The sequence below is a fragment of the Berghia stephanieae genome, chromosome 2 (assembly GCF_034508935.2).
Source record: "Berghia stephanieae isolate SIO BIC M18660-M18661 chromosome 2, UCSD_Bste_1.3, whole genome shotgun sequence".
Classification (NCBI taxonomy): domain Eukaryota; kingdom Metazoa; phylum Mollusca; class Gastropoda; order Nudibranchia; family Aeolidiidae; genus Berghia; species Berghia stephanieae.
In genome coordinates this window covers 29,569,615-29,587,097 of record NC_088361.1, presented here as the reverse complement: position 1 = coordinate 29,587,097, position 17,483 = coordinate 29,569,615, and the positions used below count along the sequence as shown (strand labels likewise).

The window sequence follows — 17,483 nt, the reverse complement described above, 5'->3', positions numbered from 1 at the left end:
AAATGGCTGGTAAGAGTTCGGTTGGAGTAGGGTTGTTGCCGAACGGCAACAACAAATATGAAGGTTCTCAAAGAAAGCTTGTTTGTGTTTCCAGTTGTGCATTAATAAGTGCTCTAAATTTTGGCATAGCAATCGGCTATAGCTCTCCCTCTATCCCGAGTATGATAAAACGTGGAATTATAAAGCAAGATAGCATTGGCTTGTTCGGTTCTTTGCTGACAGTTGGGGCAATGGTTGGCGCTATTACCGGTGGATGGCTTCTGGAGAAAATTGGACGTAAGTGGTCAGTGGTGTGTTTAAACATACCTTTGACATTAGGATTCATATTGATCGGATCTGCTACTACTCCAACTCATTGTTTTGCAGGACGTTTGCTTACAGGTGTTGGCAGTGGGATGGTTACCATTTGTGTTCCAATATATATCGCTGAAATTTCGACTCCATCAATGAGAGGAATTCTTGGCTCTTGTGTACAGCTTTCAATAACAATCGGAATCGCTGTGTCATATATCTTAGGGCTTTTCTTTGAATGGAGGTGGCTCGCTCATCTTTGCATCGCACCATGTGTAGCAGGAGGCATTTTGAGTGTCCTCATTCCTGAAACTCCTCGTAGACTGATTGCACTGAATAACAAAGTTGAGGCATGTAAAGCCCTTTCTGCCATCAGAGACCCTCATTCCGATATTAAGGAGGAAATAAGAGAGCTAGAGGAGAATAAAGACCCAGGAGAAACACTGTCGTTTTTTGAAATTCTTAGGAGAAAAGAATTGTCGCACCCTTTGTTGCTCTCAGCACTTATCATGTTGTTTCAGCAAATGTGTGGAATCAATGCTGTCATGTTCTATACAGTGTCAATATTTGAAACTGCAGTTGGAGACTTTGCAAAAACAGCAACTGCTATCATAGGCGTTGTCCAAGTGTTTGCTACAATAGGCGGTGTGTATCTGATGGATAGAGCAGGCAGACGCAAACTTCTTCAAATTGGAGGATTAACAATGGCCCTGACATTATTTGGCTTTGGAATTTATTATAATCTGTTGAATCAAAATGTTTTGGCCCATGGTATTAAGAAATGGGGTCCGGTTGTGTGTCTAACTGTCTATATCACAGCATTTTCAATCGGCTGGGGACCTGTACCAATGTTAATTATGTCTGAACTCATTCCATCACGATGCAAAGGATCAGCTGGATCAGTAGCCATATTTGCTTCTTGGGGTTCAGCTTTCATCGTTACTAAAGAGTTTCCAGCACTGCAAGTTGCCTTTGGGAATGATGGAATCTTCTGCTTCTTTGGTTTTTGTTGTATATTTGCACTGTGGTTCGTTACAAAATATGTGCCAGAGACAAAAGGAAAATCTTTAGAGGAAATAGAAAGATATTTCTGGGGCAAAGTATCTATTTTGGTGTAGCTGGTCTTTTAATTTATAATTTAAGATTTGAAGCGTTCTCAACAGTATTAGTAATTTTCAATGGCATTCCAAATGATTCCTCTAATGCCAAAAAGGGAATATCAAGTAATATGCATTGTCTCTCAATATTTTGCATGAATCTAAAAGGCAGTTATTACTCTTGTGCCTCATGTCCATCTACCTACTTACCTACCTACTTGTCTTTTCCACCTTTCCTACTATTTATCTGACTCTGAATTAATGACTCACCTTCTATGAAACTTTACCAGTACATTGGCCTTGGATTCAACAAGAACAATGAAAGTCCCATTTTAAATTTATTTTTTAAAAATTCATTGATATTGATTATACAAAAATGTGAAAAGTTATGTGTGTGAATATGGTGCCAGACCAAATAAAGTAGTCCTGAGGGCCACAAGGCCCACAATTAGATTTTATCTTAAGTTCTTTAGTGTTAAATGGACTATCTTTAGCTTTCTAATCTTTTGAAAGGATACTTCTCTTTAGCACGGTACTTTTTGCAACATCATTTACCCATCAAGCACCTTGATTTATTTCTTGATGAATGGGATTATTTTTTCTCTTGTTTCTTTTTCTCTCCATTTGTTTTGTCTGGCACTTTATCATACGCAAAAATATTTATTTTTAGCGTTTACTTGTATCAGTGCCATCTCCCTAATTTTTCATTTCATTATTAGCATTAATAATGGCAGCTTGCATTGAAAGGGACCATGGATATTAGCGTTATGTATGTGATTTTTATTGTGCTCTTCCTTGGCCTCAAGAGAAGTTGTATTGTAATTTGTGTGTTCACTCATTCACATGCTTTTTTTTGGTTTGATTTTATAAATGTATTCTTCGTTTTTCGATCTAATGGAGGCTTCATAACTTTGTACTCAACTAACAAAAACAAGATGATTTTGTTATTCTAACTTTGCAGCAATGGAGATCTCTCCTAATGTTGTATTTCTCATCTTGAAGTGTTTCACGATCGATGATGAAATTATGCATGATGGGAGTATTGAATAAACACACAAAATGATAAACTTATGATCTGCCACCTCAAAGAGTAATCATTATGTCTTTTACTCAAATCTGTTGTCCTTTCCTTGATTTGGGGAGAGGAAGGGGGGGGGGGGGGGGGGGGGGGGGGTGTGAAAAAGGATGTAAGTATGTGAGATATAATTTATTTTTCCCTGTAAACTTTAAGTCATCCCTTGGAGTGACTGCAGTAATAGGAATGTCTGAATGTCTCCCTTTTGTTAGAGGTAACTTTTGCTTTTGCTTTCCCATTTTAGGTGCTACAACTACAAGCATTGAATTCTGCATTAATCTAATTGTCTTTTTGTGTTGGTTTTGAAATTATTTTAAAATCTCGTAAGGGCTGATAAACTTCTAAAACTAAAATTAATTGATATTATGCCAGAGCAGACCAGATGATGAAATTTTCCAGAGTGAATTTAAATGATTAGAATTAAGAAATGTAAATCTTTGAAGTTTGTAGGATACTGAATTCATTGTAGAAATTCGGGGCTGTTGAAATAACTTATTACAGGGTTGTCTCACTAAAAACTGGAAAATGGCCATAGATTCAACAATTTTGGGTTAAATCTTATTTTTCAAAAAACACTGATTACCTTGAATACCTTGCTTTACATTCAATGTAATGATTGTTGTGATTGTGATTGATTCATTTCTCCCAGTGTGGGACCAGGAAGAAGATGCCTTGCTTGAAGAAGGACTGCAGCAGTCTCTCACAGGCCCCCAAATGCTTGTTGTCATTGGTGAATTGAGTCCCTGTCAGAAAGCGGTTCATTGGTCCGAAAAGGCGCTAATCAGATGGTGCTAAATCACGAATGTGAGAGGGGTGAGATAAAACTTCCCATCCACGTCTCTGGATCCAGCCATTGGTGTCATAAACAGTATGGGTAGTTGCATTGTCATGTTGCAAAATCATGCCACAGATCAGTTGCCTTGGCTTTTTTTGGCCCAAAGTTCTCTTGAGTTTGTCAAGTTTGGCAGTGTATTGTGGTGTTGATTGTCATTGTCTATCTTGGTTCAAGAACGCCATGACCTTTTTCGCTGATATCCCATTCTTGAACTTTTTGGTGCCATAGGCTCGTGTCTGGGATTGAACGCTGTACTGTAACTGTAACCAAGTTTTGTCACCTGTAACAACCTATCCTAGGAAGTCTTCAGCAGACATTTAGAGATCACTGCCTGCATTCATGACACAGTGTCCACATCATCCCAGAAAATTTCTGCACGTCAGCTCATCAAAAACAGTTCAGTGGCTGGTTGACTTGATATGCTCACAATTAATGCTGTGCTGGTAAGGGGTCAAGGTCACAGGATTTCATATGGGGGGGGGGGGGGGGGGGGGGGGGGGGGGGCTTTTGTGATCAACTCTTTTATGAAATTTGATGAAACTGGGTTAAATTTGTCTAAAGGGGTGCCACAGAATGTATCTGTATCTAAAGGCGGTTCATGCTGATCTTGTTTTGAACGAATGTTATGAATTTTGTCTCCAAAAAAGTTGACGAATTTGTTTGGCATGTCTCTTTTGTTGTTTTGTAAATGGTAGTGTAAGTGCATCTTCCACGTCCAAGTAGATCATTACAGATGCCAAATAATTGTTTCCAGGATTTGGAAGTTTCAGCTTTGCTTTTTAAATGTCTTTCAGGCCCGAAATGAAACTTTGATTTTTTTATTGTTGTTATGTGTTCTAGTGTATTTCACAATGAATAGTAAGACCTGATTTTTTCAGTAGTCTTTCTCCGAAACTTCGTTTTAGCTTCTTTTACATCTGAGTCTGAGGTATACCATGAAGCATACTTCCTGTTGATGATGATCCTTGTTTGAATGGTGCATATTTGTCGAGTATTTCCACTGGTCTGGAGAAATATTTGAATTTTGACCAGTGAGTATTGTTTCTAAATGGCCTTTGACATTGTCCAAATTCACACCAATTATATACTTGTGATCTTCCTAAGACATCTTATCCATAAACTGCTGGAATATCACCATTAATTTCAAATGGCTTTAGTCCTAAGCCTGCAGAAACCGAAAAAATCTCAAACTTAGCTTTTGACCTTTTTTTTTTCAATAACAGTGGCCATTTTTGCTATGAAGTCATTCGTGTTCAATATACATGGCAATATTGAAGCTCCTTGGGGAAATTGTTGCAGTGCAATTTTAATGCATTTTCATTTGGCGTTTACAGTCTAAAAAAAATCTTAATTGGTTTGAAATAAATGGCCATTTTCTGTTTTTTTGTTTTGTTTTTGTGGGACAGCCCTTGTACTTACTTTTAATCAACGACAAAACAATACTACTCAAACTTTACAACAAAGATATAAAATTAGTCTACCCCAACATTATACTAGATTGAGGCTGTGGGTCATGAATAACATTTATGAAGCCTCATAATTTCCTGGGGTTTGAACGTTTTAGAAAACATGGACTATAATGATACTTCCTTATTGTTGTCAGGCTGTTTGTAATGTCTTTGTGCCTGTTACTGAATTTGTTATTGTTATTTGAACTTGAACCATAATCATTTACTGCCATTATTTGTTTCTTCTATTTTCTTTATAAGGTGCTTATTTCATTTCTGTTATTTCATCTTAATGCATTGGGTAGTTATTGGTCAATTCTGTTTGAAATAATTGTATTAGTCTTTTTCTTTTCTACCAATATCAGATGGATCATTCTCACTGGATTCAGGTTTTGCAATTCCTTTAATGATTAATCTAGAAACCTGTCTCATTCCTGATTATCTAAGAAACTTTTTTGATAGACATTCGTTGTGTAACAAAAGTTGTGCATATTCAGCTTGAGCAATATTAATATTAGATTTGAAATTTCATTTTGTTAAAATACGAGTACCTGATAGCTAAATTGGAAGCACTATTGACTCATAAGCCAACTAGACTTATGTTTCATTTCAGCTTAAAATCATGAGTCGTGCTTTTTATCAATTAGCTCTTGGTAAAACTGACCAAAGCATAGCAATCAGATGATTACAATTTTCTCTAATTCACCTACAAAGTAAAGTGGTGTTTAGTAATTTGTCTATTGGGTATCCAAGGCATACATTTTGTGAGAAAATTTAATTATGAGTTAAAATTAAAAAATCAACAGCTTGCTTCAAAGGGTTTTTAATCACGTTATGCCAAAATAAAAGATTAAACATTTACTTCAGATTAGACTGAGAAAGATTTTAAAATTGGTTTATTCAGTAGGCAATTTTGAAAAGGATTGAATTTTTGCCATACTTTTAAGTGGGTCCTGTGGAATAAGTGGTTAAAAGTGCAATTCAAGTTATTAATTCAAATGTGTTTATTTTTCTTAAATTGTGCAATATTGTCTTTCATCCTTAATAACATGTGAAAAGTCACAGTTTGTGATTCAGATGTTTATATTCTAAATATTTATCATATATATATTTCTATATATATTTGCAAAATTGTGAGTCCTTCCCTCACTTATTTTTGCAAATGCACTTTTTCGATGCTATGCAGACTTCATCAACTTGAACTTAGAGTATGTTGTTTACACGACAGGTGTATACCAAGTGTTACTGATTTAGGCAATGAGTCACAGCTAGATTGTGGCTAGCTTACTTAACCATAGAATAAACTTGGACGTATTAGATTTTATTTTAGTATTTGGTTAGGAAAACGACAAACTAGAGATAATAATTAACAGAAAAAATGGTAACATGTAATGTTTAAGGCTGTGATCACGATTATCAGGGTTTTGTCCTCTCCAGCTTATATCATAATGTCTACTGTGTTTTGGACTTATTATCGAGTTACACTAGGAAAGAGTTGCCCCCCTTTGTTATTAGCCAATCACAGAGTTCTACTATATTTTAGAGGCGGAACTTGGCGTTCCGCCATGTGATCATATGAAACCACTAGCGGGGAGGAAAGTGTGGGAATGGTATTGGGTGGGATTAAGGAGATGACGGAAAGAAGAGACATGTGAAAGATGCCAGTTGGCTTTCTCAGGTTAAAAATCTACTTTTTATTACTTGTCTATGTTCCGTTCCTCTTCAAGTCCTACCATAACTTTGTATTTGTTTTCGTAACTGTACATTTTCCTGCTCCTTTAAATTTATTTTATATTTGATATACCCTTCACAAGACACAAATGGTTGCTTTTAAACTTACTATATATGATCCAAAATATTTTAACATGAATGAATCAAACAACCCATTATGAAAGAATACCAGTGATATATATTTATATTTACGCAAACAGTAGAAAACCTATAAATATAAATTTTATCCTCTCTTACTACAGAATTGTGATGTTTGTTTATACATATTTCCATTTGGATTAAAAAAGTTATTAAATATCTATTATTCATCATCGAAGAAAAATATTGTTTTCAAAGATGGTCCAGGGTTGCTGTGTCGTTCATTGTTTTCTTTTTTGTTGTGTGTGTGTGTGTGTGTGTGTGTGTGTGTATGTATGGGGGGGGGGGGGGGGGGTTGGATTTGTGTATGTGCGTCATCTTATGGGACAAGAAAGTTGAACTAATTTGTATGGTGTCATAAAACAAAGTAAAAAATAATGATAAGTGTTGAGTTGTAAGCTTCAATTTATTAGGCGAAGACGAGCATCAGTAACTGTAAGTATAGAACTTCTACAGTTTAATGTAAAGATTATAATTTTCAATATATATACACAGAGAGAGAGAGAGAGAGTGAGAGTGAGAGACAAAAATATACTCTATTTTGAACACACTCGCACAAACACCAACACATACATACATGCATTATATATATATATATATATATATATATATATATATTATATATATATATATATATATATATATATATATATATATATATATATATTTATATATATATATTTATATATATATATATATATATATATATATATATATATATATATATATATATATATATATATATATATATATATATATATATATATATATATATATATATATATATACACTTGGGGAAGAAGGGGTGGGGGGGGGGGGGGGGGGGGTGGCAGAGAAAGAAAGAAAAGAAGGAAGAGAGAAGCTCAGTTGATTTTTAATAGTGAAACTACACTGATGGAATGATCCGTCCCACACTTTCCGACATTTTGTCTCGCTCTATTAGTCACACTCCAATTAACGTTATGAACTGTGACTTCCCATGCTAAGTGTTACAGTAGACTTCTGTGTAGCCAATTGACTTTAGTTACAGCTTAATTAGTTATTATTCATGCTGTCCATTGTTTAAAATATTATTTGTGCTTACAATTATCAGAGTGACATGCCCTAGAGAAGGATGCACTCTTTGTTCCTTACTTTCCATATTTGAGTCATATTGTACTGTCCTTCTACTTATAATGTTGTTGCGATATATTTGTATATAAATGATTCTCTCGCATTTAATCACTTAACGGTTCTGGGTTGAGTGATTCCACAATATTCAATATTAATCTGGTGTCTCTGGGTGGAGTTCCTGACCTCCCATAGTGGGCAGGGAGGTACTTACTGTTTCTTCTGTTCCCCTACATCTGGTTTCCAACATGCTTTCTGTCTTTGTCTTGGAATGAGATTACTTGGTTTTGTCCTGGTCCTGGCCGGATGCCCTGGCTGAGAGGGAAACAGTCAAATGTATAGTTAGTTTTGGGAGATGATATTTTTTTTCCTTGTAAATCATCTCTCTGTTATGCATTGTATTATGTTTACTTTATATTATACATGATTTGTAAAACATTTGAGTGTATCCTCTTAGTGGGGACCTGTGCTTGTGTCTGGATGAGACTTTTAGTGATCTCAAACTAAGTACTTTGATAGTGTGCTCTTGGAATCTACACCTGTTTCTTATTTGAACCAATTCCCCTTTGTCTTAGCTTTTCTTGGGTGCTTTAACTTTAATTGTAATTCTAGAACTTTTTACTATTCCATTTTCTTCCTTTTTACTGGCGCTGATATGACCTTAATGTTTTGCAAGCGTCGTAAAACCCTTAAAAACAAAAACAAATCTGGTGTCCCGTCAAAAACACAACGTACTGTATTATAAAAAATCACGACCAAGTAATGTTTGTTTGTTATTTCAGATTAAATTTAATTCCATTGCCATCTGAGTGCTCAAAATTTAAAAACTAAAAATAGAATAAATAAATATATATCACAATGGTGACACTATAATTTGGTAGCTATGAAATTATGAAAACTTGGAAAGCAGGTTGTGTAGGATATAGTGCCAGACAATGGTGATAGCAAAATACACGATAAATAATCTCTAGAGATTAACTTTCATCGACTCATGAGTGTTGCACTTGCATTAAAACTGGAATAAATTTACAGATATATATTGTGATTACTTTTATTTTTATGGACAGTACATACTGGTGAAAGAGGACGGAAAGTTGCGCACATTACACTTGAATTAAAAGTATGGCAAATAATAACATTTTAAAAGAAGTGGTATGGTTAATCTTATTATTCAATTGATTTAGATTGGACCGTATTGATAAGTAATTTGTTAAAATATTTTAATTTCAGTCTCTGAATTCCATTGGAATAAAGTGGTATTAAAAGTTCAAAGATTGGGAAAAAGTTGGCAATGTCAGCATTGAAAAAAATGGTTGGGGAGGGAAAGGATTGGGAAGGATGGGGAAACATGTTCCTTTTCTTGAGATAAATCTTTATTAAAATTTTCCTTAACACATTTCTTGTAAATCACCAGCACGGATTATTTTTCCAACTAGATTTTAATAATCTGACCAAAATTGTCAAATTGTTGCAGGACTACATGATGATGAAGTGAAGTGTTACTCTGTTGTTAAATCTGTCAACCTATGCAATCTCTTACAAATGACTATATAACCAATTTTATTAATGCCTTGTCTTTTTATTTATTTTTTTAATTGAACAGTATTACTCCCTATCACTTTGTATGAATGTTATGCATGATTGATTCTCCACAACTCATTACAGTATAATATTGATATGATCAAATTTTGTACACATCATTGGGAAAAGTGTTGGTAAACTTGATGAAACATTTTTGTTTTTTATTTTGATTCTGTTCGATTCAGGGACTGTAGAGGTTTGATAACATAGTTGTATCCTCTCAGTGTAGTTAAAATGATTGAAACAGGACATTCTTCGGAGCCTTGCATTGACACGTTTACATAAAACACAAGTATTGGTTGGGGAAGGGTTTGAGCCCAAACGTATATTATTGCATGGTTTATTTTTTTTAATTTATTTATTTTTTTTAAATTTTATTAACTGTTCATTTCTATTTTGGGGTTTTTCACTTACAATCGCAACAGTATTTTTCTATCAATATACCAGTTTCATTTCTTTGGTCATTTGATCTCATATCATATATGGAGTTTACAATTTTAAAAGGCAAATAGTGGAACAAAACAAGAGAACTTGATTTTTTAGGATATTTGTCTCTCTTCCATATATAACCTGACTTATTTTATTATAAGTTATTCAGGCCTGTTTTATTAGCTGTTTCTCTCTGAAAATACTAACAAAATATAATATAAATACAATGAAGCATGGAAATCTCGGATAAGTCGGAACCAGACCTATTTGTTTGAGATTTCCGTGTTTTCTAGTTTTCCGTGTTGAGTATGTAGTTTACGAAGGATGTGAGGGAGATAAACATGATTGGTTTTTGGTAAGGTCTCATTATAATGAGGTGTAGTGTTTATTGTCTTGTCTAATTCAGAGGTTCTGGGTGGGGATCCTGGCCTCCCATAGCGGGCAGGGAGGTACATACTGTGTCTTCTATCCCCTTATATTTTATCCAACCAGCTTTCTGTCTTTGTCTTGGAATGAGATTACTTGGGTTTTTTTCCTGGCCCTCGTCGGAGTCCTGGCTGAGAGGGAAACAGTCAAATGCATAGTTATTGTTTTGGAAGATGATATTTTTTTCCTTGTAAATCATCTCTCTGCTATGTATAATTATATTTGTAATTTTTAATGTATAATGTAAGCATTTGAGTGTATTCCTCTTTGTTGGATTTTGTGCTTGTGTCCGGATAAGACTTATAGGTGATCTCAAACTGAGTACATTGGTGGTATGCTCTTGGAATCTACATCTGATCCCTATTTGTTCCCATTCCCCTTTGTCTTACTTTTTCTCAGGTGCTTTAATTGTAATTCTAGAACTTTTTACTATCCCATTTTCTTCCTTTTTACTGGCGCTGATATAACCTAAATGTGTTGCAAGCGCCGTAAAACCCTTAAAAACAAAACAAACTAATTCAGAGGTTGAATAAGGTTCCAATTTGATGGCTATAGTAAAAAGTCAACATATTGCATTTTTGATAACACATTTAGTATATAAAGTCTTTACCTATGTCTATTAACTAAACAATATAACTTCTCAATATCTCCACCACTCTTCTCCTCTCAATCCATAACTAATTACTTGTTTGATTTTGATATAACAGAAAAAGGCTCAGACCACCACTGCCTTGCTCGTCTCCCCCTGGTACTGGGACACATTAGAATTACGTGTTTGTGTGTGACAAGACACTAATCAAACATGTTTCACATCCCCCCTCCACACACACACACACATACACAAACACACATACACTCCAGACAAATGCAGGCTTAATACATTAACTAACTCACTTAACTCTCTCCTTACCAACCATTTTCATGATTTTTTCCAGAAATGCTATACAGAACTTGACTTTTTACGCTCAAACTCGTGAGAAATAAGTACATACCAGAACTAGATATGCACATTTTTGTGTAGCTTAACAAGCTTTATAAAACAATGAAGGATTTTTCATACAATTTTGTGATGTGCAAAATAAATCTGTTAAAGAAAAATGTTCATTGTATCGTAACAAATGTGACGATTTTCCTGTAGTTGGTAAGGAGAGGGTTAATGTCACACTGAGAGTGATGGTAGCTTTCATTTCCATTCGTATAAACATAAGGCAGAAGAATTTTATGAACGAACATGAAAGTGAATATCTAGTTTGTTAGAGATACCTGTGTTGGCCTCCGAAAGTGTTTGAGATTTTCGTGTTGCCATTGCTATGAAAATAGAGGGATTAAAAAGGGGAATAGAGACGTGTTTGAGATTTCCGTGATTTTGAAATTTGCGTGTTTGAGATTTCTGTAGATGTGAAGATTAGTTTACATGCATAGAGAAGTCATCAATACAATGTTTGTTGGTATGTTATTTTACAAAAAGTAAATATCAGGTTCAGTGCAAAACGGAAGTAGAAAATCAGTTTTTCAGTCGGGATATAATCACATGTCTTCGACTTGCCCTTTCTCTCAGCATTCTGGCCCATTGATGGAATTTACTTCATATTATTCATTATATTGCCATTAAAAATAACAAACAAGCAAATTCCTTAAAAAATTTTGGGCAGAAAATTTAAATTTCATATTTCAATAGATTTAGATGACCTCCAACTTATCAAAAAGTCTTAAACTGCATACTACAAAGAAATCTTGAGTTGACATGTAGTGGGTCATTTTATTCAAGCAATAAATGAAGTAAATGTTTTCCGGCCAAATATTAAATAGCCAACCAACAAACAAACAAAACAAAACGGTTTTCTCAATGAAATGCAATATCTCTTAATCAAGAATTGTGATTTTTTTTTTCTCTTCAATTTTGTGAAATAAATGTTTCCAATCTTATTCACGTAATACTATTACCTAATGCCATGCAGCTTGACTTATTATTTTTGTTTCATCATCCCAAATAGCGGGTGGTTGGATGGGAGCATCACCCTTGAATCATATACCTATGATGTTCGCATGGGTGTACGATCCGATAGTGATGTCGTTTCTTCTTCTCTTTACTAGCCTATCCTGCTTCTTTGGTTTGTGATTGTATTTTTGACAGGGGATATTTTTTTCCTGTAAATCCTCTGCCTGTTTGTTCTTGGTTATTTATAATTTAGCTTATGATATCTTTAGGTTATGATTTTGATTGACATTTGTACTATTTTTGTTAGATTGCTTGTTTTTTTTGTTTCAGCGGTCTCTCATATAACCTCAATTGTGTTGGAAGAGACCTAAAGCAACAAACAAACAAACAAAAATCATCCCAAATATTATTGTTGTGATGTAATTTCATTACTCTTTAAAACATAACTATTGCAAAGATTATATATTTTTTTCTCAAAAGTGTTAATTTTATTGCTTTTACAGTGTCAGCTTGCTAGATGATGGGACATATTTATTGTTGACTCTCTCATTTTCTGGGTAAATTGCTCTTTGCTTATGGTCCATTTTGGTTGACACGATTGAAAATTTGGTATTTTGAACTTTGTTGCTGATTCGTTACCCTGGTCAGAGGATCTGTCGTTGTGAATGATAGTGTTTTAAAAATAAAATGATGTTGTGGAATGGCAATTTGAAATCATATAGAATTAGAATGGTTTAATTTTGAATGTCTTGCCACTGAATATGCATTGAATGTTTATATACTCTTTATCTCAGGACTGGTTGGTGTAGAACAAAATTGGATTCTTCTAGTTTATATGTTTTTGTTTTTTTTGTTTTGTTTTTTCATTTTTGTTTTTTATCCTTATGATTGGTGTGCTGATCACTTTTTATGAGATCTGTTGCAAGTTATACAATAACAGATCGAATGTTGGAGAGGGTGTTCAGAGAATTGTTGTTGGTGATAGGGCTTGGAAGTATCAATTAACCAATCAGATGCTGATTTAAAATGATATTTTAATAATAATAATAATTCTGAAAACTTATATAGCGCTATAACTCCGAGACACCAGACTCTAAGCGCTTAAATTACAAATTACGTTGGCTGAAACATACTCATTCACACACACAAGCACACACACCTGGGTGGGGTTCCTGACCCCCCATAGTGGGCAGGGAGGTACTTTCTGTGTCTTCTATCCCCTTATAATGTTTTCCAAATTGCTTTCTGTCTTTGTCTCGGAATGAGATTTCTTGGTTTTGTCCTGGTCCTGGCTGGATACTCTGGCTGGGAAGGAAACAGTCAAATGTTTAGTTAGAGTTTTGGGAGATATTTTTTTCCTTGTAAGTCATCACTCTGTTATACACTGTATTGTTTTGTTTACATATTGTATATAATTTGTAAACATTTGAGTGTATCCCTCCTGGGTGGGGTTCCTGACCTCCCATAGTGGGCAGGGAGGTACTTACTGTTTCTTCTATCCCCTTATATCTGTTTTCCAACTTGCTTTCTGTCTTTGACTTGGAATGAGATTACTTGGGTTTTGTCCTGGCCCTGGCCGGATACCCTGGCTGAGAAGGAAACAGTCAAATATATAGTTAGTTTTGGGAGATGATATTTTTTTTTCTTGTAAATCATGTCTCGGTTATGTACTGTATTATTTTTGTCTACATGTAAAATATGATTTGTTAATATTTGAGTGTATTCCTCCTTGTGGGGACCTGTGCTTGTGTCTGGCTGAAACTTTTAGGTGATCTCAAACTATGTACTTTGATAGTGTGCTCTTGGAATCTACATCTGTTCCCTATTTGATCCAATTCCCCTTTGTCTTACTTTTTCTTGGGTGCTTTAATTGTAATTCTAGAACTAATAACTATCTCTTTTTCTTCCTTTTTACTGGCGCTAATATGACCTTAATGTGTTGCAAGTGCCGTAAAACCCTTAAAAACAAACAAACAAAAGCAAACACACACACAACACACAAAGCAAACCAGATCTATCTTGCTTCTCAAACCATCTACTAAAAACGAAACATATGTTTTAAGCGAACGTTTAAAAATAGACAAAGATTCTTTTTCACGAATGCTCTGTGGTAAGGCATTCCAAACAGAGGGTCCCTGGGTGGGGTTCCTGACCTCCCATAGTGGGCAGGGGGTTACATACTGTGTCTTCTATCCCCTTATATCTGTTTTCCAACATGCTTTCTGTATTTGTCTTGGAATGAGATTACTTGGTTTTGTCCTGGCCCTGGCTGGGAGGGAAACAGTCAAATGCATAGTTATTGTTTTGAGAGATGATATTTTGTTTCCTTGTAAATCATCTCTCTGTTATTTATTATTTTATTTGTTATTTTAAATATATAATGTAAGCATTTGAGTGTATTCCTCTTTGTTGGATTTTGTGCTTGTGTCCGGATGAGACATAGGTGATCTCAAACTAAGTACATTGGCGGTATGCTCTTGGAGTCTACATCTGATCCCTTATTTGTTCCCAGTTCCCCTATGTCTTACTTTTTCATGGGTGCTTTAATTGTAATTCTAGAACTTTTTACTTTCCCATTTTCTTCCTTTTTACTGGCGCTGATATAATCTAAATGTGTTGCAAGCGCCGTAGAACCCTTAAAAACTAAAACAAAAACTGAGGGTCCGAAATGAGAAAAGGATCTCATTCCAGCATTTTTCCGTATTCGAGGGACAACTAGTTTGGTGGACTCACTGGCCGAACGTAAGGGGCAGGGTTTTGAATATCTTTCAATTAGTTCCGAAAGGTAGGAAGGGGCAGTACTTTCAAGACAACGATACACTAAAATACAAGCTTTGAATTTAATCCTTTTCTCAACAGGCAGCCAATGCAGGTCATAAAGCAGAGGTCTGGCAGAATCGCACTCATGAATACTAGTCTGGCAGTGCTGTTTTGGACAATCTGAAGACGTCTCATAGATTATATTGCGAAACACCAAACAACTGAGCATTACAATAATCCAATTTCGATAGTACGAGTACACAACCATGTGTTTGGTTACATCCTCAGATATGAACCGTCTAATATGGAAGCAATCTTTTTTAGTTGGAAAAAGAGAGATCTAACCAAATTGTGAACGGTTCGAAAATAAAATAAAAACATAAGTATAGAATTTGTCAAAACGTTTGAATAACTTGAATAAGAAAAAAAAAAGAAAAAAGAAAGAAACTATATATATTTATTATGAATTAAAAATTGAAGAACAGCCTTCAGAATACCTCTGAGAGTCTTTTATCCTCATACATTTTGACTGTATACTGTATGCATAGCAAACTCATTTTAATTTTAATTGACAGAACATATCAGTTAATCCCATGTTGAAATCTAGATCAAAATGTTGAAATCCATACAGTTTGGTTATTGAATTATATTGAAGACTAGCTTCACACAATTCATGTTCATAATTTGAGATCAAATTTTACCTCGTTATAATTTGCTCTTGCAATTGATTTTTACATGTTATATAATAAATTTATATAGTCCTTATTTTTTATTACTTATCATTATCATGTAGCTTTTATCAAAATTTGCATTCTTCTTTTTTCATCTTGTACATTTTGTTATCATTCAAACCAATATCCACTGTTACTGTTAAAAGATATATAATTATTTATCATATTTACATGCAGAGGTGATTTGTCATTGTTTATGTTAGGGTCAGTTATGATTTGTTTATGATTTCTTTTTTAAATAGTCTAGATTTATCAGAGAGGGTTATGATTCTGGCATGGCGTTTTTTTGCAAAATAAAATCCAAAATTTTGGTCCCCGGGAGTTTATCTTAAGTGGACTGCGGTGTATCTTTTACGTTCAAGCCTGGAAAATACAAGACGATTCTATCCATTTTTTATTGTGAACACACTTACAAAATCTCGAAAATTTGAAGAAAAAAAAAAAATTGCAAAAAGCCCCCACACATCCGCAAGCGATGCAAATAACCGCCATACCAGACTATTGTACAATTGATGGAGTATTTGACTCCGAAGCAAGAGGAATGGGAAGGAGCTTGAGGGTTGGGTGGATGTTCTATAATAAAATGTGTAAAGCCGTTGCTATTTTGTTAAAATTAAAATCTAAAGAAACCAGGATAAACTCCTTCTTAATGTGCTGTACATATGACTTGAGAGACTACTGCGTATTTATTATTGTAGATTTTTGCCATAGTTTATATTTATTGGCATGATTTATCTATATATATATATATATATATTATATATATATATATATATATATATATATATATATATATATATATATATATATATATATATATATATATATATATATATATATATATATATATATATATATAAATATATAAATCATCACATAAATTTCCGAAGCCAAATCTTGTCTATTTGTGCCCTTGTATTTTTTTTTTTTTTAATTCCTGGGGGGGGGGGGGGGGGGGGGGGGTGGCTTTTATTCTTAATTATTTTTTTATGGTTGCTGATGAAACTGTCTCACCTTTAGGATATCTTTTACGTATATTGAAAAATTATGCCAAGTTATGATAGATTTCTAAAACAATCTTTATATTTGTACACATATCTCACAGTTTTGGTCCCTCAAGGTTCAATTTTTTTACCATTTGCTTTATATTTTTTGAGGGCGGAATATCCTCAGGGCTGGGAAACATTTGGCGTTCCTGTACAGGTGGATTCATCATTGGTCCTCACCTTTACTTTCTCTTCTGTCCTCCTATATTTGTTGTATGTTTCTTGTGGCATTGTGTACTTTCTCTATACAATATCGAGACTATTTGATTCCACTTGGGTTTTGCTTGAAGTTTTTGACTGATAGGGAAACAGTCTGATGTAACTATCCTCAGAACGTGGGAGAATTGGTATTCTGGGTATTATTATTATTACTATTGCTTTTGTTGTTGTTGACTTTGCCAAGTTGGATTTCACATTGTTTCTCTTTTTTTTCTTCTGTTGACTATTGAATGACTTGTGGTCTGCAATACAACTTTGGGTAATAAAAAAATATTAAAAACAAAACAAAATCGTTTGAGTAGTTTTTATTTGTTTTAGCTGAACTACATACAAACATAATGATTTATGAGTATGGGTGGTTGATGATGCTACTTAATACTAGTTATCAAGGACTTCATTCTCTCATTCCCCTTTGGCAGGACACAGCATTCTGTAGTGTTGTATGCAGACTGATGTCAGCGGGACCTCATGACCTTCCTTTGTGGTCATGGGCTTTGAAAATTCCTTTTGGACGGGGGAGGTGTCCTTGTGGTCATGGGCTTTGAAAATTCCTTTCGGACGGGGGAGGTGTCTTCCTGTACCTTCACCTTATCTTATGCACCCTTCCACACAGCTTTATTCCTTTGC

General features: G+C 34.4%; 1 protein-coding gene across 1 annotated transcript; it reads left to right on the top strand.

Annotated features, from left to right (window-relative positions):
- The first annotated feature begins 282 nt into the window (after positions 1 to 282).
- On the top strand, positions 283 to 2,532 carry LOC144964664 (facilitated trehalose transporter Tret1-2 homolog). Its single transcript, XM_078899164.1, has one exon. It carries the CDS (start codon positions 396 to 398, stop codon positions 1,407 to 1,409), a length of 1,014 nt encoding a protein of 337 aa, XP_078755290.1. The 5' UTR covers positions 283 to 395; the 3' UTR covers positions 1,410 to 2,532.
- The last annotated feature ends 14,951 nt before the right edge of the window (positions 2,533 to 17,483 follow it).

Coding starts and splice junctions, on each gene's coding strand:
- LOC144964664 (XM_078899164.1), top strand. CDS start 396: ATGGTTACCATTTGTGTTCCAATATATATCGCTGAAATTTCGACTCCA.